Raw genomic sequence first — 23,265 nt, forward strand, 5'->3', positions numbered from 1 at the left:
CTCGTTCTCTCTCCCTCATCCCTCTCTCTCTCCCCCTCTCTCTCCCCCTCTCCAGGCTGTGAGCCCTGTGGAGTGTGGGCATGACCAGCCAGGGCAGCAACAGTAGCAGGAAGGACGGCCATGCCGCTGACAGTACCCCCTCCTCCTCCACGCCCCCCCGCCCGCCCCCAGGCCCCAAGCTGCAGGTGCAGCGCTCTCTCTCCCGGGACACCATCACCATCCACTTCTCTGCCCTGGGACAAGAGGAGGACGAGGAGCTGTATGGCTTTGGGGCGTCTGTGTCATCGTCCTCCGCAGGAGAGGAGTCAGAAGGGCTGGGTGGGATGGGGGGGAGGACTGAGGACCAGGGCATCGTGACGGCCTTGGAAGCCAGCGAGGAGCTACTGTTTGAGGCTGGAGGGATTGGGACCACCACTACCATTGCTGTGTCCTCTACTACTCTACCCCACAGCCCAGCCCTGCCCATCCTCCCCCCCTCCACGCACACCCCCCTCCAGTCCCCCCCCGCTTGCTCCTCCTGGCCCTCTGATCACACAAGACCCACGATCCATCCCACCTCCTCCTCCACCACCTCCTCCCCGTCTCGCTCCGCAGCCCTGCCCTCCAAGCCTTTCCTCAGCCTCAGGTCCCTGTCCAATGAAATGATGGTTGCCCCTCCTTCTTCTGCCGGACGCCACCGCCACCACCTGATGAAGACATTCGTCAAGTCTCTCTCCACGGACAACACCAGGCCCGACCACCAGGAGGCGCCCTCACCACCATCTCTCTCCCAGCAGCGCCCACCTCCAGACTCCCGCGTCAACAACCTGCAGCTCTTCAAGCAGTTGGGCCAGCCGATGGGCTCCACCACGTCTGGGGGTGGTGACTCTAAGACGGCCCCCTCCTCACCCCTCACCTCCCCGGCCGACGGGAGGTGTTTCTTCAAAGTGCAAGAGATGGAGGCCAGGATCGAGGATACTAGGAGACGTTTGTCGGAGGTCATGTGTGAGCCAATGCATCTGTTCAGTAAGTTCATGGGCGACGAGGCTGGAGGCGGAGCCGAGGGAGGGGGTACAGGAGGGGGTGCCTCTGCTACCCACCGCTCCCTCTCCCTCAGCGCCACGGAGCTCACCAACCTGGCAGGCCTCAATGGGCACACAGAGAGCAACAACAACTACAGCATCAAAGAGGAGGGGGGCAACTCTGAAGGAGAGGAGGAGGAAGAGGAGACCCCTACTGGTGAAGCCTCAGCAAACACTATCTTCTCCTCTCATCCAGCCAAGTCCTCCAGGACCTCCAGGGTCTCCTCCCCTCCTCCTCTCCCCAGGTCCTCCTCCCTCGCCCTGGGTCACTGCTCCATGTCGGCCCTAGTCCGCCTGGAGGACGAGGAGTTCTGTGAGCTCTACAGTGAAGGCTTTGAGCTCTGTACTGACACTGAGACACCGGACGGGGAGCGGCCCGGGTCCCTGCAGATCCAAACGGGAAGCACGGGCGTCTGCAGTGAAGCCGAGTCCGACGAAGAGGAGGAAGACTTACCAAACGTGCCCATCACTGGCCTCCTCTTCTTCACGTGTCTAGTCTACAGTTACCTGGTGTTCCCTCTGCCACCCTATTTGTGTGCGGTGGTGCAGGGGGTGGCAGCAGGGTTCATGCTGGCTATACTGGTGGTGTGGCTGTCGGCTCCGGAGGTCTCCAGCTGCAGTGGGACCAGGCAGGGCAGACGAAGGGGGGAGCAGTGGAACGTGGCCCAGCTGGATATCAAAGAACCTGGAATCTTTAAGGTAGGTCACTGTGTTAGCAGTTTAGTACTAAGTATTTAGAAATTTGACTGAAATTAGTGCCAAAACAATTGGGAAAAAACTGTAAAGGGTGCATTAGTATAAGACTGGAACAAAAGCCTGCTCTACTCTCCAGAACCAGAGTTTGTGACTGAACACTGTCCTATGTTTCACAGCCTATCCCTGTATTTTTTGTATAAGGTTATGACATAGAAAGCTTTCTACCCAAGAGGATAGATAATAGATTTATAAATGCAACAATAAAGATATTGTCATGGATAGGAATACTTTTCTGTTGTGCAACGACCAAGGTATATTTAAGGCAGATCACATAGAAAGGAGCCTGACATCTTAGATAGGCTGTGTCCTTCCCCTAGTAGTACCTGTCATCACTGTGGACAGACAGCCTGCAGCTTCTATTGAGTTAGCAAGCTGAGCACATGTTGCTGATAGCATCTACAAGATAAACAGCTGATACACGGCTGGCTTTTCCCCAGTGGGACTCGGAGAGAGTAGGGAGGATCTACAAGGCTGCGTCCCACATGGCACCCTATTCCCTATGTATTGCACTACTTTTGACCAAGGCCCATAGGGTTCTTGGTTAAAAGTAGTGCACCATATAGGGATTAGGTTGCCATTTGGGACACAAACCAATTCTCCATATCGCGTCTCTGTTTGTCGTTAGTTCAGGAATAAAACCTGATGGCTGCTCACTTTATCAGATAGGACAGGAAGCCATTCAGTATATGTCTGTAGATATCCATCTTCTTCCCTCTCTTGAATGGCTAAACAGCATGGTTGCCAAGGTAACAATTCTCCTCCCTCCATGAATCCTATTATCCACACCAGTACTTTTCAGTAGGCTTGGGTTGTTACACCATTAAACATTACACTGGCTTAAATATTGGGATGTACAACCTCTCCTGAATGCTCATGCAGGATTCACAATGGTGGCTTCTCAGTGGGATAGAGAAACATTGGCTGGATAAGAAACACATCAAAGTCCGGTGTGGCACAGCATGGTGCTTGCAACACCAGGGTTGTGGGTTTGATTCCCATGGGGGACCAGTATGAAAATGTATGCACTCACTACTGTAATAAGACTCTGGATAAAAGTGTCTGCTAAATGACGAATCTAACATCCTCATTAGGCTATCCAACAACATACTGAGGCTATATAGCGTTCCCTACAGCTGCATTGGGGTTTGCCCTGAAACAACCTCACAGATTAAATGGTCTGTTGATTTGTCAAACGTTCTCCTTTTAACCCAGTCAATGTGCTGGAAACTGAAGCAGAGGAGACACGCTTAGCGGTTGGCTAGCGGTTATGTAAGCGTGTGTTTGTGTGTACTTGTGCGTGTGTGTTTGAACCCGTGTGGGCACATGAGCTCAATATCCTCAGGCTACAGCTGTACTGGAGAGAGGCTCTCTGGTCACGTGGAACACACCAACATAGCACCTGTGGAACCACAGAATATAGCCAGCTAAAGGAGGGGTCATACGGGTCACCCACAGTCACGCTATGATGTCATCATGCCCATGATGTAACTCATGATGTAACGTCTCCCCGTCTCTGAAGAGAACTGAACAGACCCTGTTGTTGTTTAGATGAAGCCATGTTGTGATAATATCTCCACATATCAACATGATGTAACGTCTCCTCGTCTCTGAAGAGAACTGAACAGACCCTGTTGTTGTTTAGATGAAGCCATGTTGTGATAATATCTCCACATATCAACATGATGTAACGTCTCCTCGTCTCTGAAGAGAACTGAACAGACCCTGTTGTTGTTTAGATGAAGCCATGTTGTGATAATATCTCCACATATCAACATGCTCTGGATGATTCTCTCACTGAGATGTTAGTATGGACCAGGACTGTCAGCTAAAAGTTGGAGACCGTGTGGTTATGTGGTTGTATTGCAGCCGATCACACTCCCCAATTAGTGTGTGTGTGTGTGTGTGTGTGTGTGTGTGTGTGTGTGTGTGTGTGTGTGTGTGTGTGTGTGTGTGTGTGTGTGTGTGTGTGTGTGTGTGTGTGTGTGTGTGTGTGTGTGTGTGTGTGTGTGTGTGTGTGTGTGTGTGTGTCATTCGTGCATATTATTAGTCTCCATGTTGTTCCATGCGTCGGTCTGAGAGTTAACCGTGTGTATTGTTCCCATTAACAGGGCTGGATGAACCAGATGTCCAGCTATGACCTAGAGATGTACCATGCCACTCTGACCCACTCTGTGTATGTACGTCTGGAGGGCTCCACCCTGCGCCTGTCCAAACCCAACCGCAACATCGCCCGGCGGGCCACGCACAACGAGCCCAAACCTGACGTCACCTACATCAGCCAGAAGATCTACGACCTCACCGACAGCAAGGTGTGTCTGTGTGTCTGTATATGTGTCTGTCTGTCCGTCTGTCTGTGGAACGTGTTGTATGGTCGTTTGCGGATGGATGCCCCATTTTGTTTGTGTATGTCTAAGACAGAGAGAGGAAGGGAAAGGGAAATGCAATGTGCAAGTGACGTCGTCCTACGTCATACTTCCGGGTCCTGTCCCCTAATCTCTTGAATGGGCTCGACGTTTATATCATCAAATCCATGAAAACGTGGTCATTTAAGATACAGTTGAAGTCGGAAGTTTACATACACTTAGCTTGGAGTCATTAAAACTCATTTTTCAACCACTCCACTAATTTCTTGTTAACAAACTATAGTTTTGGCAAGTCAGTTAGGACATCTACTTTGTGCATGACACAAGCAATTTTTCGAACAATTGTTACCAGACAGAATATTTCACTTATAATTCACTGTATCACAATTCCAGTGGGTCAGAAGTTTACATACACTAAGCTGACTGTGCCTTTAAACAGCTTGGAAAATTGCTTTAGAAGCTTCTGATAGGCTAATTGACATAATTTGAGTCAATTAGAGGTGTACCTGTGGATGTACTTAAAGGTCTACCTTCAAACTCAGGACCTTGTGAAGATGCTGGAGGAAACAGGTACAAAAGTATCTATATCCACAGTGCAACGAGTCCTATATCGACAGCAAGGAAGGAGCCACTGCTCCAAAACCGCCATAAAAAAGCCAGACAATGGTTTGCAACTGCACATGGGGACAAAGATCGTACTTTTTGGAGAAATGTCCTCTGGTCTGATGAAACAAAAATAGAACTGTTTGGCCATAATGACCATCGTTATGTTTAGAGGAAAAGGGGGAGGCTTGCAAGCAGAAGAACACCATCCCAACCGTGAAGCACGGGGGTGGCAGCATCATGTTGTGGGGGTGCTTTGCTGCAGGAGGGACTGGTGCACTTCACAAAATAGATGGCATTTCTAACATTTCACATTCTTAAAAAAAGTGGTGATCCTAACTGACCTAAGACAGGGCATTTTTACTAGGATTAAATGTCAGGAATTGTGAAAAACGTAGTTTAAATGTATTTGGCTATGGTGTATGTTCCGACTGCATATAAAATTATATTTGTGTTTGTTGATGAATTTACCTTTTTAAGTTTGTGTGCTGAAGACCACTGTGATATGTTTTTGCCCATTCAAAACGCAAAACTACAAGGCTACTTCCTGAAAAACTACACGTCACTTTCGTACCATGTATGGTGCACATTTGTGTATGACTGCGTGTGTGTTTGGGCATACAGACATTGAAGTGGGCCTCCGGCAGAAATTATATAAATACCTGTATCTGTCCAGTCAGCCGAATATTTTTAGAACACCCCCAAGAGGTTCATGTAGCATGTAACATCCAAATGTGTCCCCAGATCCACCTGGTTCCCCAGAGCCTGGCCAGGAAGCGCGTGTGGAACAAGAAGTACCCCATCTGTATCGAGCTGGTCAAGCAAGACGACTTCATGTCCAAGGTCCAGGCCCAGGGAGAGAGGCCCGAACCTGGGGAAGAGAAGCCGTCTGGGGTGGGGGAGAAGGGGGAGAAGCTGGAGGGTCCAGGTGGAGCTGGGGGTGGAGAGGAGCCTAGGAAACCCCCAGGGGAGCGGGATCTGATCCTGTTCCTGTTTGGGAGGACGGGTCGGGAGAAAGAAGAATGGTTCAGGAGGATTTTGGTGGCATCCAGACTTAAGTCTGAGGCTAATAAAACGTCCAGTGAGCATCCAGTGGGCGGTGAGGGAACATTCAGACAGCTGTACTTTTTGGGGAGCAACAATTGATTCCCATTCAAAATCCTATTCTCCCTAACCTTAACCCTAACCCTAATTCTAAGAGGATTACAGACAGGGAGACGTTAGCTAGACATTAACGTATGTGAAATGATTTCCAATAGAATTTGAACCCAGGTGTGGTTGTCGTTGCCTAACAGACTGGCCTCACAGATTGGAGGCAGAGAGCAGGAGTAGCAGCCGTGGCAGCCTCATGGATGAGCCCAGTCAGAAGGACCCTTCCCTGGCTGGAGGGGTCAGGCAGAAGATGCTGCTGGACTACAACGTCTACATGGCCAAGTACGTCACCCCCCTGCCCCCGCTGGACAGCCCCCCGGCCAGCAGTCCCTCCCACAGCCCAGACGGCAGCCCTGGAGCCACCAAGAAGGTAGGGTTGATGGGGGAGACCACAGAGATCTTATTCATTCTATATGTAATTCTATGGAGGGGATCATGTTGACACAGGCTGATCAGATAGCCATGTAGACATGTAGTTAGTGTGGCCATGTAATAGCATGTAACTATACTGAACAATAAACAACTATACTAAGCAACATGCAACAATTTCAAAGAGTTACAGCTCAAATAAGGAAATTAGTCAATTGAAATAAATTCATTAGATCCTAATCTATAGATTTCACGTGACTGGGAATACAGACCAGCAGGGGTTCAAACCTTAGAACCCAGTTCCTACATTTGAATAAAAAATTGATTTTATTTAACAAAACTATGCTACATTTTATCTCTGGGACCCTCAGGATGACAAATCAGAGCAAGATTACTGAATGTAAGTACATTATCTACCTTCAGAGGTGAATGTATCAAACCAAGTGCCGTGATTGTTTTTTGTTGTTGTGCACTCTCCTCACACAGTAGCATGGTATTTTGTTACTGTAATAGCTACTGTAAATTGGACAGTGCAGTTAGATTAACAATAATTTAAGCTTTCTGCACATATAACACATGTCTATGTCCTGGCAAGTTTGCTGTTACTTACAACATCATTCTAGTCACATTAGCGCACATTAGTGAAGTTGTTGGATATTTGGCGGAAACTGGAACACACTACCGTGCACGTCGATCCAGAGCATCCCAAACATGCTCAATGGGTGAAATGAGTATGCAGACCATGGAAGAACTGGAACATTTTCAGCTTCAAGGAATTGTGTACAGAACCTTGCAACATGGGGCAGTGCATTATCATGCTGAAACATGAGGTTATGGAGGAGGATGAATGGCACGACAATAGGCCTCAGGATTTCATCACATTATCTCTGTTCATTCAAATTGCCATCAATAAAATTAAATTGTTTGTTGTCCGTGGCTTATGCCTGCCCATACCATAACCCCACCGCCACCACGGGGTACCGTTTGCCCGCATGACGCCATACACTGTCTGACATCTGCCCGGTACAGTTGATACCAAGATATATCCGTGAAGAGCACACTTCTCCAACGTGCCAGTGACCATCGAAGGTGAGCATTTGCCCACTGAAGTCGGTGATGTAGTCAGACCAAGACCCTGGTGAGGGACGACCAGCACGCAGATGAGCTTCCCTGAGACGCTTTCTGACAGTTGGTGCAGAAATTCTTTGGTTGTGCAAACCCACAGTTTCATCAGCTGCGGTTGTGAGGCTGGTTGGACATACTGCCAAATTCTCTAAAACGACGTTGGTAAAAGAAATTAACATTCAATTCTCTGGCAACCGCTCTGATGGACATTCCTGCAGTCAGCATGCCAATTGCACGCTCCCTGAAAACTTGAGACATCTGTGGCATTGTGTTGTGTGACAAAACTGCACATTTTAGAGCTGCCTTTTATTGTCCCCATTACAAGGTGCACATGTGTAATGATCATGCTGTTTATCTTGGCAACGGAGAAATACTCACTAACAAAGATGTAAACAAATTTGTGCACAACATTTGAGAGAAACTATCTTTCTGTGCATATGGAACATTTCATCTCATGAAACATAGGACCAACACTTTACATGTTGCATTTATATTTTTGTTCAGTGTACATTCCAACTTTAAGCAATGAGCAAGTATTCTCAATTCGTTTCACATATAATTGTATATACCCTGGACCTGACCTATAAAATCAGTTGGATATAGAATATGTATGTTTACTACCTTTGTCTCACTACCTGTTACTCCCACGTTGTTCCTGTCAGTTACCCAGCAGCCCGTGCGAGCGGCCGGGGCGAGGGGCGGTGCCAGAAGCGTGGGTGAACGCCTTGATAGGCCGGGTGTTCTGGGACTTCCTGGGGGAGAAGTACTGGGCTGACATGGTCTCCAAAAAGATCCAGATGAAGCTCAGTAAGATCAGGGTGAGTACTGGCATCCTGTCTCCTCTGCCTCCACATACAGTCAGCGTGTATATTCTTCTTATCTGTCTTTGTCCCAGAGAGCTCTTTGTCGATAGTCCTTTTTTAATTCCAAGCGTCTTCTCCTCCCGTCTTCCCCTCACTTACTTCTCAACTCACCAGAGGGAAATGAGATGTAACTCAGAGAAAACACATGTGTAAGAAAGGAGACTGTCCTGAGGTGTAAATGTCCTGTGTTTTACAGCTGCCATACTTTATGAATGAGCTGGCTCTGACAGCGCTGGACATGGGCTTCTCCATTCCCAAGATCCTCCATGCCTCCAAGCCTTCTGTGGACCACCAAGGTAGGACACTCTCTCTCTCTCCCTGCTTTCTCTTCTCCCTCTCTATCTTTTCTCCTCTCCCTCCTATCTCCTCTCTTTCCCCCTCCCTTCTGCCTTTTGTTTCAGTCTCCCCATACCCCTGCCTCTATGAACCAGAGGAATTAAACATTTGCCTCACTCTTCCATGCAGAACTGGTTTATCTTGGCGATATTTGTGGGTTTTCAAACATGAACTGTTCGTTTCAAGTCCTGCCACATCTCAATTGGGATTAGGTCTGAACTTTGACTAGGCCATTCCAAAACTTCAAATGTGTTGCTTTTTAGCCATTTTCATGTAGACTTGATTGTGTGTTTTGGATCATTGTCTTGCTGCATGACCCAGCTGCGCTTCAGCTCACAGACAGATGGCCTGACATTCTCCTGTAGAATTCTCTGATACAGAGCAGAATTCCTGGTACCATCCCAGTACCACCACCATGCTCAACCGTTGGCATAAGGTTCTTACTGTGGAATGCAGTGTTTGGTTTTCGCCAGGTATAATGGGACCCATGTCGTCCAACATGTTATGCGTTTGACTAATTTGTCCTTAAAACAAAAACAATTAAATAAAAAAATAAAAGGGATCATCCAGGTGCTTTTTGACAAACTTGAGTCAACCTTTTGGATGAGATGTGTCCCATTATGTCTTGGCATTGGGTGTTGCATAACTTTGTTTATGAAATAAATCTATTAAGTAATTGTTGTTATTTGTTTACTCAGGTTCCCTTTATCTAATATTAGGTTTGGTTGAAGATCTGATAACATTCAGTATGAAAAATATGCAAAAGTAGAGAAAGTTAGAAAGGGGGGCAGATACTTTTTCACAACACTGTAGATGTTATTGATTAGGATCTAAAAGGCCAGACTAGATCAGCACTCCAACAGAGAATGTGAATACAGCCCGAGGCACATTCATTCCTGCATTGAAATGTCTGACTTTGGGAGGGGATGAGGGGGAGAAGTGGGAGGCTCGTGAGGAGAGTGGGAGGTCATATTTGTCTCGCCCTGACCTTAGTTATCTTTGTTTTCTTTATTATTTTGGTTAGGTCAGGGTGTGATGAGGGTGGTTTGTTTAGTTTTTGTATGTCTAGGGGTTTTTGTATGTCTAGGGTTTTTTGTATGTCTAGGGTTTTTTGTATGTCTAGGGTTTTTTGTATGTCTAGGGGTTTTTGTATGTCTAGGGTTTTTTGTATGTCTAGGGTTTTTTGTATGTCTAGGGTTTTTTGTATGTCTAGGGTTTTTTGTATGTCTAGGGGTTTTTGTATGTCTAGGGGTTTTTGTATGTCTAGGGGTTTTATATGTCTATGGTTGCCTAGATTGGTTCTCAATCAGAGGCAGCTGTTTATCATTTTCTCTGATTGGGGACCGTATTGAAGTAGCCATATTCCTTGGGGATTTTGGTGGGTTATTGTCTATGTGTAGTTTCCTGTCAGCACTCGGTTTATATAGCGTCATGGTCGTTTTGTTATTTTGTTAGTTTAAGTGTTCTTCGTTTATTAAAAGAAGTATGTATTCGTATCACGCTGCGCCTTGGTCTCCTTGTTATGACGAACGTGACAATATTGATCCAGTCATTTAACTATATTCTGATGTAGGGGATACAGTTGGGAGTGTGTGGTTAAGTCTGTTTTCCATGTTTTACCTGAAAAACCTTTCATTGCTAAGCTTGAATGTCTCACTGTCTCGCTTTAACGGTCCACTTCTCCATAAAGGCCCAGTGTAGTCAAAAATGTTCCTTGGTTTTGTGTCATATTGTACAACAGCTGATGAAACTAACACTTTAATGGAGTTTTGGCTTACCTGGTGAAATCAACAGGCGGTATAAGTTTTAATAGACCAAAAACAAAGAGTTCTAAACCTCTTTGACAATACCAGCTAGTTTTCAGTTTTCCCTCCCCATTCAGAACACTCCCAGACAGTCCTAGTAAAATTATTGCTTTTTTTGACAAAAATTGTTTTTTTTGTGGACCATTTTAATTCTAAACAATCACAGTAAGGTACTTAATATTTACCCAGAAATGATTTGATATTGAGATTTAAAAATAGGCTGCATTGGGCCTTTAAAGGATTTGGGAAGCTTTCCATATTCAAGGTTAAGGGTTAAACTCCTAAGGCTCTACTGCAGCGTTTCCCAAACTCATTCCTGGGGACCACAAGGGGTGCCTAGCACAACACAGCTGATTTCAAATCATCAAAGCTTGATGATGAGTTGATTATTTGAATCAGCTGTGTAGTGTTAGGGCAAAAACCAAAACGTGCACCCCTTCGGGTCCCCATGACTGAGTTTGGAAACACTGCTCTGCTGTCTTGCTACAGTAGAAGCATCCGGTAGCCTAGTGGTTAAGAGCGTTGGGCCAGTAAACAAAAGTTTGCTGGTTTGAATGCCCCTGAGCAAGGCAGTTAACCGCCAACAACAACTGCTCCCTGGGCGCCGATGATGTCGATTAAGGTAGACCCCCACACCGCTCTGATTCAAAGGGGTTGGGTTAAATGCGGAAGACACATTTCGGTTGAATGCATTCAGTTGTACAACTGAATAGGTATCCCCTTTCCCATAAGCTCGTCAGTCCAGAGAGTGATTTATTGCACACTGTCCTATACAACACAGTTCCCATGGGCTTTCCCCCCAGGCATTATCAGCTAGATGCTTGCACATAATGAGCCCTATGGGGATTACTGCTCAGCAGCCCTGTGCTCCTCTATTCCAGGAGGATGATGAAGCTGATATAAGTTAATGGTTTTATAACCGTTATCATCTGAAGAGTTTCCAGAGATTTAGTCACAGAAATCCCTCCCCACTTTCATTGTGTGGGATAGAGAGTGTTTGGAGAGAGAGTCTGGAGAGAGAGAGAGAGAGTCTGGAGAGAGAGAGAGAGAGAGTCTGGAGAGAGAGAGAGTCTGGAGAGAGAGAGAGTCTGGAGAGAGAGAGAGAGAGAGAGTCTGGAGAGAGAGAGAGAGAGAGAGTCTGGAGAGAGAGAGAGTCTGGAGAGAGAGAGAGAGAGTCTGGAGAGAGAGAGAGAGAGTCTGGAGAGAGAGAGAGAGAGTCTGGAGAGAGAGAGAGAGAGTCTGGAGAGAGAGAGAGAGAGTCTGGAGAGAGAGAGAGAGAGAGAGAGAGAGTCTGGAGAGAGAGAGAGAGAGTCTGGAGAGAGAGAGAGAGTCTGGAGAGAGAGAGAGATGAAGAGTAAACGTGTTGATATTTCCTCCCCGTATAGAGACGTGACACACACACACACCAAAAAACGCTGCTGGGTTCTGACCTTTCCCACCCAAAACCAGGAAGAAGCCTGGTGAGTTAGCCAGCTTCTGAGCCAATCAGAGGTGAGGCTGCCCTAGTGTTGACCTTTTGGTGTGTTTACTAGAGGATCATTCCTCTCCCTACCAGTCAGACACAGCATGTGGCTTCACTGCAATTAGGAGTCCGGCGGGTAACTTCTGGTTAGTCTACAAAAACAACCTTAGCATTTGTACTTTAGAGACATGCAATGTTTAACTGAGTTTTACAATAGTACTAATACAGGGCCAAAGCAAACAATGCTGAATGAATTATCTTGAAATTGCATCAAACACTGGGTAACATAAGAACTTAGTATTCAAGTTGTTGTTCATGTGTGCTCCCACCAGGGGCTGCTAGCGACCAGAGTGCCCCAAAGGCAGATGTGATGCTGCTTAAGGCCGCTACAAACTTCAAGCAAACAGAGCGACGGAGCGTCTATACGTTACAACATTTTGACCAGAGTGAGAGAGAGATTAGCAGCTACTCTTCCTGGGGTCTAAACAGTGTTAAAACAATTACATCCCAGCAAAACACAACAACAGCCTACATCATCAATAACACAATACATTATGACTCTATTATACAACATTTACAATATAAAATACACTATACCACAATATTGCATTGTGTGTGTGTGTGTAAGTGTCTCTTCACAGTCCACGTTGTGCTGTGAGTTGTTGTTTTATCTGGGGGTTTTTCAATCTGATTTTACGGCTCGATTGAGTTACTTGATGTGGAAGAGTTCCATGTTGTCATGGCTCTATGTAGCACTGTGCATTTCCCAGAGTCTGTTCTGTACTTGGGGACTGTGAAGAGACCCCTGGTGGCATTCCTTGTGGGGTATGCATGGGTGTCTGAGCTGTGTGTTAGCTGTTTGAACAGACAGTTTGGTGCATTCAACACACCTCTCACAAAGAATAGTAGGGATGCAGTCAATCTCTCCTCTACTTTGAGCCAGGAGAGACTGACATACAGGTTATTGATATTGTCCCTCCGTCTACATTTAATGGCCAGCCGTGCTGCTCTATTCTGGGCCAACTGTAATTTGCCTATATTCTTCTTTGCTTTACTTGACCATATAACTGGGCAGTAGTCCAGGTGGGATAAAACTAAGGGAGCTCTTACTGCTCTTTGCCTCAGGCTCACAGTGGATGAGTGACTTATCCACTTACACATAGGACCAAGAGCTTTTATATACCGTCAGCATTAGCTATACATTTTTGTGCTTTTGTAGTAACTAATCTGATATGGCTATGTAGTTTGTTGGCTGCATCCTCAACGGTGGAGAACGTTTTCATTGCAGGGAGGTGTGAAAACAGTTCTGCCTCATTATTCCACTATTGCCAACGATGGTATGTTAGTAATGATTTACCATCCCTCTTTTATCCCTTTCTCTCTCTCTCTCTCTCTCTCTCTCTCTCTCTCTCACTCCCTACACTTTCTAGGTCTGTGGTTTGATCTGGAGGTATCCTACACTGGTTCCTTCATCATGACCCTGGAGACCAAGATGAACTTGGCCCGTCTGGGGAAGGAAGGAGAGGGGCTGGGGGAGCAGGGGAAAGAGGGGTGAGTATGGAGGAGGTAGAGGGGCTGGGGGAGCAGGGGAAAGAGGGGTGAGGAGGGAGAGGGGCTGGGGGAGCAGGGGAAAGAGGGGTGAGTATGGAGGAGGGAGAGGGGCTGGGGGAGCAGGGAAAGAGGGGTGAGGAGGGAGAGGGGCTGGGGGAGCAGGGGAAAGAGGGGTGAGTATGGAGGAGGGAGAGGGGCTGGGGGAGCAGGGGAAAGAGGGGTGAGTATGGAGGAGGGAGAGGGGCTGGGAGAGCAGGGGAAAGAGGGGTGAGTATGGAGGAGGGAGAGGGGCTGGGGGAGCAGGGGAAAGAGGGGTGAGGAGGGAGAGGGGCTGGGGGAGCAGGGGAAAGAGGCGTGAGTATGGAGGAGGGAGAGGGGAGAGGGGCTGGGAGAGCAGGGGAAAGAGGGGTGAGTATGGAGGAGGGAGAGGGGCTGGGGGAGCAGGGGAAAGAGGGATGAGTATGGGGGAGGGAGAGGGGCTGGGGGAGCAGGGGAAAGAGGGGTGGGTATGGAGGAGGGAGAGGGGCTGGGAGAGCAGGGGAAAGAGGGGTGAGTATGGAGGAGGGAGAGGGGCTGGGGGAGCAGGGGAAAGAGGGGTGAGGAGGGCGAGGGGCTGGGGGAGCAGGGGAAAGAGGGGTGAGGAGGGAGAGGGGCTGGGGGAGCAGGGGAAAGAGGGGTGAGTATGGAGGAGGGAGAGGGGCTGGGAGAGCAGGGGAAAGAGGGGTGAGTATGGAGGAGGGAGAGGGGCTGGGGGAGCAGGGGAAAGTGGGATGAGTATGGGGAGGGAGAGGGGCTGGGGGAGCAGGGGAAAGAGGGGTGAGTATGGAGGAGGGAGAGGAGCTGGGGGAGCAGGGGAAAGAGGGGTGAGTATGGAGGAGGGAGAGGGGCTGGGGGAGCAGGCGAAAGAGGGGTGAGTATGGAGGAGGGAGAGGGGCTGGAGGAGCAGGGGAGTGAGTAGATAGGAGGGAGATGGGGCTGGGGGAGCAGGGGAGAGAGGGGTGAGTATGGAGGAGGGAGAGGGGCTGGAGGAGTAGGGGAGTGAGTAGATAGGAGGGAGATGGGGCTGGGGGAGCAGGGGAGAGAGGGGTGAGTAGGAAGGAGGGAGAAGGGCTGGAGGAGCAGGGGAGTGAGGGGTGAGTAGGAAGGAGGGAGATGGGAGAGGGGCTGGAGGAGCAGGGGAGTGAGGGGTGAGTAGATAGGAGGGAGATGGGGCTGGGGGAGCAGGGGAGAGAGGGGTGAGTATGAAGGAGGGAGGGGGGCTGGGGGAGCAGGGGAGGGAGGGGTGAGTAGGAAGGAGGGAGAGGGGCTGGAGGAGCAGGGAAGAGAGGGGGTGAGTATGAAGGAGGGAGAGGGGCTGGGGGAGCAGGGGAGGGAGGGGTGAGTAGGAAGGAGGGAGAGGGGCTGGAGGAGCAGGGAAGAGAGGGGGTGAGTATGAAGGAGGGAGAGGGGCTGGGGGAGCAGGGGAGGGAGGGGTGAGTAGGAAGGAGGGAGAGGGGCTGGAGGAGCAGGAGAGTGAGGGGTGAGTAGATAGGAGGGAGATGGGGCTGGGGGAGCAGGGGAGAGAGGGGTGAGTAGGAAGGAGGGAGAGGGGCTGGGGGAGCAGGGGAGTGAGGGGTGAGTAGATAGGAGGGAGATGGGGCTGGGGGAGCAGGGGAGAGAGGGGTGAGTAGGAAGGAGGGAGAGGGGCTGGGGGAGCAGGGGAGTGAGGGGTGAGTAGGAAGGAGGGAGAGGGGCTGGGGGAGCAGGGGAGAGAGGGGTGAGTAGGAAGGAGGGAGAGGGGCTGGAGGAGCAGGGGAGTGAGGGGTGAGTAGGAAGGAAGGAGATGGGGCTGGGGGAGCAGGGGAGAGAGGGGTGAGTAGGAAGGAGGGAGAGGGGCTGGAGGAGCAGGAGAGTGAGGGGTGAGTAGATAGGAGGGAGATGGGGCTGGGGGAGCAGGGGAGAGAGGGGTGAGTAGGAAGGAGGGAGAGGGGCTGGGGGAGCAGGGGAGTGAGGGGTGAGTAGATAGGAGGGAGATGGGGCTGGGGGAGCAGGGGAGTGAGGGGTGAGTAGATAGGAGGGAGATGGGGCTGGGGGAGCAGGGGGGTGAGTAGATAGGAGGAAGATGGGGCTGGTGGAGCAGGGGAGAGAGGGGTGAGTAGGAAGGAGGGAGAGGGGCTGGAGGAGCAGGGGAGTGAGGGGTGAGTAGATAGGAGGGAGATGGGGCTGGAGGAGCAGGGGAGTGAGGGGTGAGTAGATAGGAGGGAGATGGGGCTGGGGGAGCAGGCGAGAGAGGGGTGAGTAGGAAGGAGGGAGAGGGGCTGGGGGAGCAGGGGAGTGAGGGGTGAATAGGTAGGAGGGAGATGGGGCTGGGGGAGCAGGGGAGAGAGGGGTGAGTAGGAAGGAGGGAGAGGGGCTGGGGGAGCAGGGGAGTGAGGGGTGAGTAGATAGGAGGGAGATGGGGCTGGGGGAGCAGGCGAGTGAGGGGTGAGTAGGAAGGAGGGAGAGGGGCTGGGGGAGCAGGGGAGTGAGGGGTGAGTAGGAAGGAGGGAGATGGGCTGGGGGAGCAGGAGAGTGAGGGGTGAGTAGATAGGAGGGAGATGGGGCTGGGGGAGCAGGGGAGGGAGGGGTGAGTAGGAAGGAGGGAGAGGGGCTGGGGGAGCAGGGGAGTGAGGGGTGAGTAGATAGGAGGGAGATGGGGCTGGAGGAGCAGGGGAGTGAGGGGTGAGTAGATAGGAGGGAGATGGGGCTGGGGGAGCAGGGGAGGGAGGGGTGAGTAGATAGGAGGGAGATGGGGCTGGAGGAGCAGGGGAGGGAGGGGTGAGTAGATAGGAGGGAGATGGGGCTGGGGGAGCGAGGGGTAAGGACATAGAGATATGTGGTATTTAAAATGTTCTATTTACATATGTGGTTAAAAAAAGAGCACTCAGGGAGATATTATAAATCTTAAAATCAAGTACTCAATCAACTTACTTATATAGTACTTTAAAGTATGTGCACCTCTTTGGTTATGTAGGCAATCACATGTGAGGAATTAGTGGCATTCAGGATGTATGATACTGAACAGAGTGACTTAGCAACACCTTTTCTAAATACTTATTGGCTCCATTCACTGCCTGACTTCATCTGGAACTGTCAACGTGTTTTGTTTGACTTCCAAAATGCTATTAGTCAATTAGTGGATGCTGGGAGGGGATAATGATGCTGGGAGGGGATAATGATGCTGGGAGGGGATAATGATGCTGGGAGGGGATAATGAGAAGTAACATTTTTTTGCTGTAAATCTAGGATCAACAGCATGGCTTTGAGCATGTGCTAATGGCTGAATTGATAGGGTCTGTTCAGTGTTGTTCTACGCTCATAGGATTTGCAGGCTTTTGTTCCAGCCCACATCAACACACATGATTCAAGAACAGGTGTGTTAGTGCTGGGCTGGACCAAAAACCTGCATCACATGAACAGGATTGAAAACACTGCGTTTGAATGAGAGGCATTGTTAACTGTCACATTTGCATATTTTTTTCTCCTTTATTCCCTCTCTCTCTGGATTCTACCTCTGACCTCGGTGGATGTGTCTTATTGCTGGTGAGTTTGGGAAAGATTTCTTTCTGCCTGGTATACTGAAATCATCCCTCTTTTTTTCTCTTTTCATATTTCACCCTCTTTTGTCTCATGGAATCAGCTTCCCTGCAAGCCAGTCGATCCTTTAAAAGCCCCGGCAAGGAATGAGTCTGGTACCAGATCTGTTTGTGCTGTCTTGCCATCTTCTATGGCAGTGATCACCAACCTTTTCTGAGTCGAGATCACTTTCTGAGTCAAAATCCAAGCCGATATCTACAGCTCAAACATGACTTAAATGTAAGCCCATTACAAACAGTTCTGTAACAATGAGGTTTGTGCAGTAGGCTATAGGCCCAACACATTATCATTGCATATTGCTATGCTTGAATTGCCCTGCCAATGTTGTTCTTCTCAGACCATTTTGAAATGATATTTAAAACATTTAGGTATATGATCACACTGGTAATAGCAATGCAAGCTTATCTGAGCACTCTGCTATCGACTACTCCTTCAATGCAGCTGCAGTGCTAGTTTTAGTGGAAGTAGGGAGAACGCACATTTTATTGGTTAAAGTGTTGACGGTGCTGAATGACAACTTAAACATAAACTTGCTCACAAAAACAGCAGCTCTTTGCTTTATTCCTAAACCTTTTGAAATCTCACAGTATCAACTTTACTGTGCATTCTGGGCTTCTTTTTACCATCTATGGCTCGAGGAAACTGTGCACACACGGTGGTCTGAGCTACCTGATTGGCCAGTGGTAGGCCTATAGGTGCACTTGATTTGCTCTTTGGGCCTGCTGTGTTGTCTGAGTTCTACCTTCAGACACATGAAATTGTAAAAGAATGGGAACACTGCCTTCCTGGTGCAACTAATGATGCTGAATCAAGTGCACCTACCACCAACAGTGAAACGGGAAAAAAAGGAACACAAGGCTTTATTATTGTTTTTTTTTACAGAAATGTTTGGTGATCTACTAGGAATGCCTTGGAGATCGACCAGTCGATCGTGATCAACCGGTTGGTGACCACTGACCAGGCTATTTCCCAGCCAAGGCCTCTGAGGGATCAATCGTTCTGGGAATGTTTAATAAGGGATTTGATGATAGTCTTTGAGCTGCTCAGCGAATCCTCTTCGGAGTGTACTTGTTTTGACGAAAAGGGAAGAAACTCCCTCTGCAAACAGTGGGCATGGCCTTGTGAGCAGAAACATGACTTCTCATGCTGTACCACATGGGAGTCCTTTAGGCTTTAGTCTAGGGTAAATGTTAGTCCCCGTTCAGTACTGAAGGAGTGTCAGCTTTGACCGTTGGAACGAACTGCTGTGTCCAGACTGGATTTGCTGAGGGCTTCCTAGGCACAAATGCTGCCAACACCGCTCCCCAATAACAACAGACAATTTCTCATACTAATTTTCATCTGTTTTCCACTTCCATTTCTTAAAGCTGACTAATACTCATCCCCTTTGTTCTCATGTTTTGTGTGTGTAAAGGCCCAGACCTCGGGCCTACTGCCTGGCAGATAGTGACGAAGAGTCCTCCAGTGCTGGATCGTCTGACGAAGAGGATCCCCCAGAAATCCCCATGGACATGCTGGGGGCGGAGGGGTGAGAACATCATTAGCATCAGGCCGTGTCTGTCTCTGTTTCCATTTGTGTGTTATATTACAATGAAGAAGAAACAGAGAACACAGTCAATTATGCAGGCTAATAATCGTGCAGCAATTGTTGGTTATACTTTATTTTACAGCCCGGTTTAAGGTATTGTCCTAAGTGCCACAAACAGATACAGGCAGGAACTGCTTTCCGGCCCAGAGTGACAGAATGTACCCACTCACTGCCCTGTATAGTGGGTGGAGGGAGAGACTAATGAATATCTGATGATGCTGACTCACTCCCTCCTCTTCCTTTTCCGACACCTCTTTCACCTCCTTCACTTCCCCTCCTCTCCCTCGTTCTCCATCTCCTCTCTCTCCTTCTTCTTCCTCCTATTACTTCATCTCCTCCTCTTCCCTCACAGTTTCGTCGGAGGCCACCGGCCCAGTAAGATCATGAGGTTTGTGGACAAGATCGCCAAGTCTAAGTACTTCCAGAAGGCCACGGAGACAGAGTTTATCAAGAAGAAGATCGAGGAGGTGTCCAACACGCCACTGCTTCTCACCGTGGAGGTGCTGGAGTGCCGCGGGATGCTGGCTGTCAACATACCACCCCCACCCACCGACAGGATATGGTACGTTCCATCCATCCCACCTCCCCTCACTGACAGGATAATGGTACGTCACAATACCTTCATACAGTTACATACCACCTCCCCCCACCATTAGGATATAGAACGCCCCATCACCCTCATACAGTATACTTAGCACCTACCCCCGCAGACAGAATTTGGTACATTCCGCTCCAGGGGTAAGGTCTGAATATTGAATATCCAGTGTGAATATGCATGTTATTCAGCTATAGAGATACAGAAGGGCTTAGCCTGGCTTGTTGACACAGTAGCCCACATGTCCTCTGCTGGTAATATGAAGTAGAGGAGTCAAAGCATTATAAAAAGGAAGACTAGACTAGTAGCTTACTAGTTCAACGGGTATAAGAGAAACCTTCCCCAGGATATTAGGATACAGTAAGCCAATGGGTGTAACATAGGGAACCTTCCCCGTCCAGGTATGGCTTCAGGAATCCCCCCCACTTGGAGCTGAAAGCCCGGCCCAAGCTGGGTGAGAGGGAGGTCACGCTGGCCCACGTCACCGACTGGATCGAGAAGAAACTGGATCAGGAGTTTCAGGTACGCTGAGACCAGGGAGAGTAGAGCATTAACAGCTCTCTACTTGGATTATGTAATAACTGTATTGTGTGATCTGAAATCCAGGAGCTTTGACTGAGCTTTTCCTGAACATGGGATCTGCCTGGGAACATCTCGGGCTCTATAGTCTTTCCTGGTCAGAAAGATCTAAGTCCCCCTAACTATTTGTTAATACAATTTGATTAATCATATCATCACATGAATGTATCTTTTGTTCAATATGTATCGAAAGCTTTCAATTTCTCTTAGCTTTGCATCTCTTCCCTTGTCAACAAAGTGAATGTCTTCCCAGTGTTAGACAATGATGGGACTGGGACAACATAAGAGTGGTGTGTGATGTATTTACAGCATCCCACCAAGCTGTACTTCAAAGACAGTATGCTTGTGGCTCTCTGTCTTCATATAATGATCAGGCTGCTCCTAGAACTCTGCCCTGAGGCACACCTGTTCACAACTCAGTTATTCTGCCAGGCTACGAAGTAGAATTACATGTATCCCTGTTTGAGACTTCGCTACATTATTATTATCCTTACCACACACACTCAGGCACAGAAGTACGCACACATCAGTTGTGAGTGACTATGTATGGCTTCCCAAAAATACCAGACTCCAGACAATCCCCAAATCCAATCACACAGAATAAGATTGACTGCAGTCTCCTGGGTTTTTGTCCGAAATCTGCCTTTCTGCTGTAACTGGTGTTGAGGCCTGTTTGTTGTTTTCACAGAAACACATACTGTATAACTACTATAAATTGCTATTTTGTGATACCAGCTAGACCAAAGCACCTCGTTCAGCATTCAAGTGATAAACTAAGATTTGTGTTCTTGTCAAACATACAGACAAAAGGCTTATCATAAATGTAATAAATATTTGTGGCACACCTTTAGCTTGAAGTGTTTTCTGTTTTACTCCTAGTTACTCAAGTTCTCATTTTTGTTCTCACAGAAAATATTTGTGATGCCAAACATGGATGACCTCTGGCTACCCATCATGCACTCTGCCATGGACACCCGTTCTAATGCCAACCTGGCTACTGTGACAACATCGACCGATGCCTTGAGGGACCCAGACCTCTCGGAGCCTGAACTCTTTGACGTGTGAAGACAACAAGACTCTCCGTTTCTGGGGTGTTGCTAAGGATAAGTCACTGGCGACCTGACATCCCAGTAACCACTGGTGCCAGCGTCGCAGTGGGCGGGGCTTACTTTCCTTCCCTCAGGACAGTGGGCCAATCCCACAGCCACTCCAGACTGTGGATCCTCTACCAGGAAGTGAAGAAAGGCAGAGAGATGGAGAGAGACAGCCTGCTTACTTCTCACTTGGCTGGGAAATACTGCATCATTGGTTTGAGGGAATATTAATCTGAGGACGGTGTCAGACAGGTCATGGATTCACAGAGCATTTGGATTGTAAGTGTGTGTGTGGTCAGACAAATTGCCATGCAGTGTAAACTGAAGAACCACACTACCTGTGATATACAGCAGCTACACCAAACGTCATAGATGAACATGAAAAGTGTGTGTACTAATCGAATTCCATGATATGCCCTGCATTTCTTTTTCCATTGACTTTCAGACCCGAAACCCATGAAAAAAGAATGGGTGTAGATGGTCATAGAGAGAAGGCTGTGTGTGTGATTTGTCACATGCTTCATCATCTAATGCACATATGGGCATTGTGAGACAATGTCTATCCCTTTCTCCGCCCCCTCCCCATCCATAGCGTGGCATTCCTTATGCAAACAGGTCAACGCCACTGTGCATCGATCAACAATACCATCCTACCCCCAAAACAACTCAAACTGCAGAAGGCAGGCATGTGGTAGTTACTGAATAGCCTGGGATGAATACCCTTGCCTGAGACCTGAAAATGTGTGTTGGATCCTCAAGATGTCTATGCTTTAGCTCAGCGTGCTCACACTCTTGTGGCATGGGTATGAAACCCGAGTAAGTCACAGATGAAGGCTATATATAGTAGTTACTGACTGTATAGCTTGGGAGCTTTCATCAAATGCATAGGGCCTTCAGTGTCTTCTGTCCACCATTGCCTCAGCCATTCTGAAGTCAAACCACATTGTTGACGAGGTGTACAAATACCAACCATAAATCTATGTATTGTCACAAGTCTTACAGCTATGATGTCAAAAGAGGTGTGTAGAGTGTAGACAGAAGGCCTAATGAATGTACCTGTACATGTAAAGCAGGCAGTTCCCTAACTGGGTCAAATATAAAGGACCCTAATAGACTGCTGACCTAGGGCTCGATTCAATCAGATCCGCTTTAGGCGACATCTGCATAATGGTTGTTTTGCTGGTGGAACTGCATTAGAGCAGTCAAATCCACAAGCGGCTTCTGGAATTCTACCTAAAGCAGACATTACCATTGTGTTTTGAGTCGCATTAAGAGAAATCCTATGCAGACCAGCTTACAAGTTCCAACATTGGAATGTGAGATGTTTTCTACACCTTAATTAGGCTGTTAGTTTTTTTTTTTGAATGATTTTCAATTTGAGTGTCATTTTCTATATAGACTATACTTTCTCATTCTGAACTTCTAATGTGTGGGCCGGTGTGGCTTTGTGACAATGATCACAAGAGCAGCTGCTCACCGATTTCACAGCTTCAACAGTTACACCTCCAAAACATTAGCTTTGCGGGTGTCATCTAACCCTGGTAAATGCTTGATCTGATTGAATCGAGTCATTACTTTGGCAGTGGCAGGAGATATTTCTGGAGTTCATTTTCTATCAACTGTTTTAAAACGCAGTCAAATGCATTTGTCTCGTCTTATAGGCCAAGCAGCACTTTCACACACATCTCTTTTTAAAACTGTTTCTCAACCTTTTTTGTACCAGCAACTGGCAAATCTGGTGTCTTATTCAGGGGGTGAACTTGTACAGCAAGTCTCACAATACAGAAACAGGAGATAGGCTCCTGCCCTGTGGTCCATTCTGGTCCGGACAAGGTATGCTTAGTTGCTGCCAAAGCTATGCGTTTCCTCTTTGGAGCACCACTGCGCTACATTACTCCATTGTCAGACACCCATCGGAGGGACTGATCAGCAACATCCCAGGGCCCGGCCATTGAGCACCACTTTCTTAGACCACGTTCACCAGCTAGGATACGTTACAGCTTCCACACTCAGATTCTGAACATGTTTAGACGCCTGCAGCTGGTGATTCAAACAGCCATAACTTATGTTAGCCATACCGCTCAACCAATGGAAACATGAGCCATTCAGTAAATATGACTGCTTTTCTTTATCAATTTCCTGTCTTGAAATACCTGACTTCATGCTATGTACATGTGAAAAATAAACCATTTCAAATATCAAGCAATGACTGGCGCAGATGGTTTTTTACCGGTGACATTTGGGTTGTTTGCCACAACTTTGTTCAAATGTGTGTGTGAGGCTTTAGTGCCACTTGAATAACAAGAAATTCTAGTCAAATGTTTACAGCTAAGTCATGTCATAGGTTC

The 23,265-nt window shown here is 48.1% G+C and overlaps 1 protein-coding gene across 1 annotated transcript in view; it reads left to right on the forward strand.

Moving 5' to 3' along the window:
- Nucleotides 1-23,119, forward strand: part of LOC109887663 (testis-expressed protein 2) — a 41,308-nt gene extending 18,189 nt beyond the window's left edge. Inside the window, exons 3-13 of the mRNA XM_031817577.1 lie at nucleotides 56-1,760; nucleotides 3,926-4,126; nucleotides 5,528-5,882; nucleotides 6,079-6,305; nucleotides 8,092-8,247; nucleotides 8,489-8,588; nucleotides 13,326-13,446; nucleotides 18,482-18,589; nucleotides 19,002-19,211; nucleotides 19,646-19,766; nucleotides 20,733-23,119. Of these exons, the coding sequence (XP_031673437.1) occupies nucleotides 81-1,760; nucleotides 3,926-4,126; nucleotides 5,528-5,882; nucleotides 6,079-6,305; nucleotides 8,092-8,247; nucleotides 8,489-8,588; nucleotides 13,326-13,446; nucleotides 18,482-18,589; nucleotides 19,002-19,211; nucleotides 19,646-19,766; nucleotides 20,733-20,888 (3,435 nt within the window). The 5' untranslated portion in view covers nucleotides 56-80 and the 3' untranslated portion in view covers nucleotides 20,889-23,119. The remainder of the gene's footprint in view (nucleotides 1-55; nucleotides 1,761-3,925; nucleotides 4,127-5,527; nucleotides 5,883-6,078; nucleotides 6,306-8,091; nucleotides 8,248-8,488; nucleotides 8,589-13,325; nucleotides 13,447-18,481; nucleotides 18,590-19,001; nucleotides 19,212-19,645; nucleotides 19,767-20,732) is intronic.
- Nucleotides 23,120-23,265: the final 146 nt, after the last annotated feature.

Source organism: Oncorhynchus kisutch, unplaced genomic scaffold, assembly GCF_002021735.2.
Source record: "Oncorhynchus kisutch isolate 150728-3 unplaced genomic scaffold, Okis_V2 scaffold1077, whole genome shotgun sequence".
NCBI lineage: Eukaryota > Metazoa > Chordata > Actinopteri > Salmoniformes > Salmonidae > Oncorhynchus > Oncorhynchus kisutch.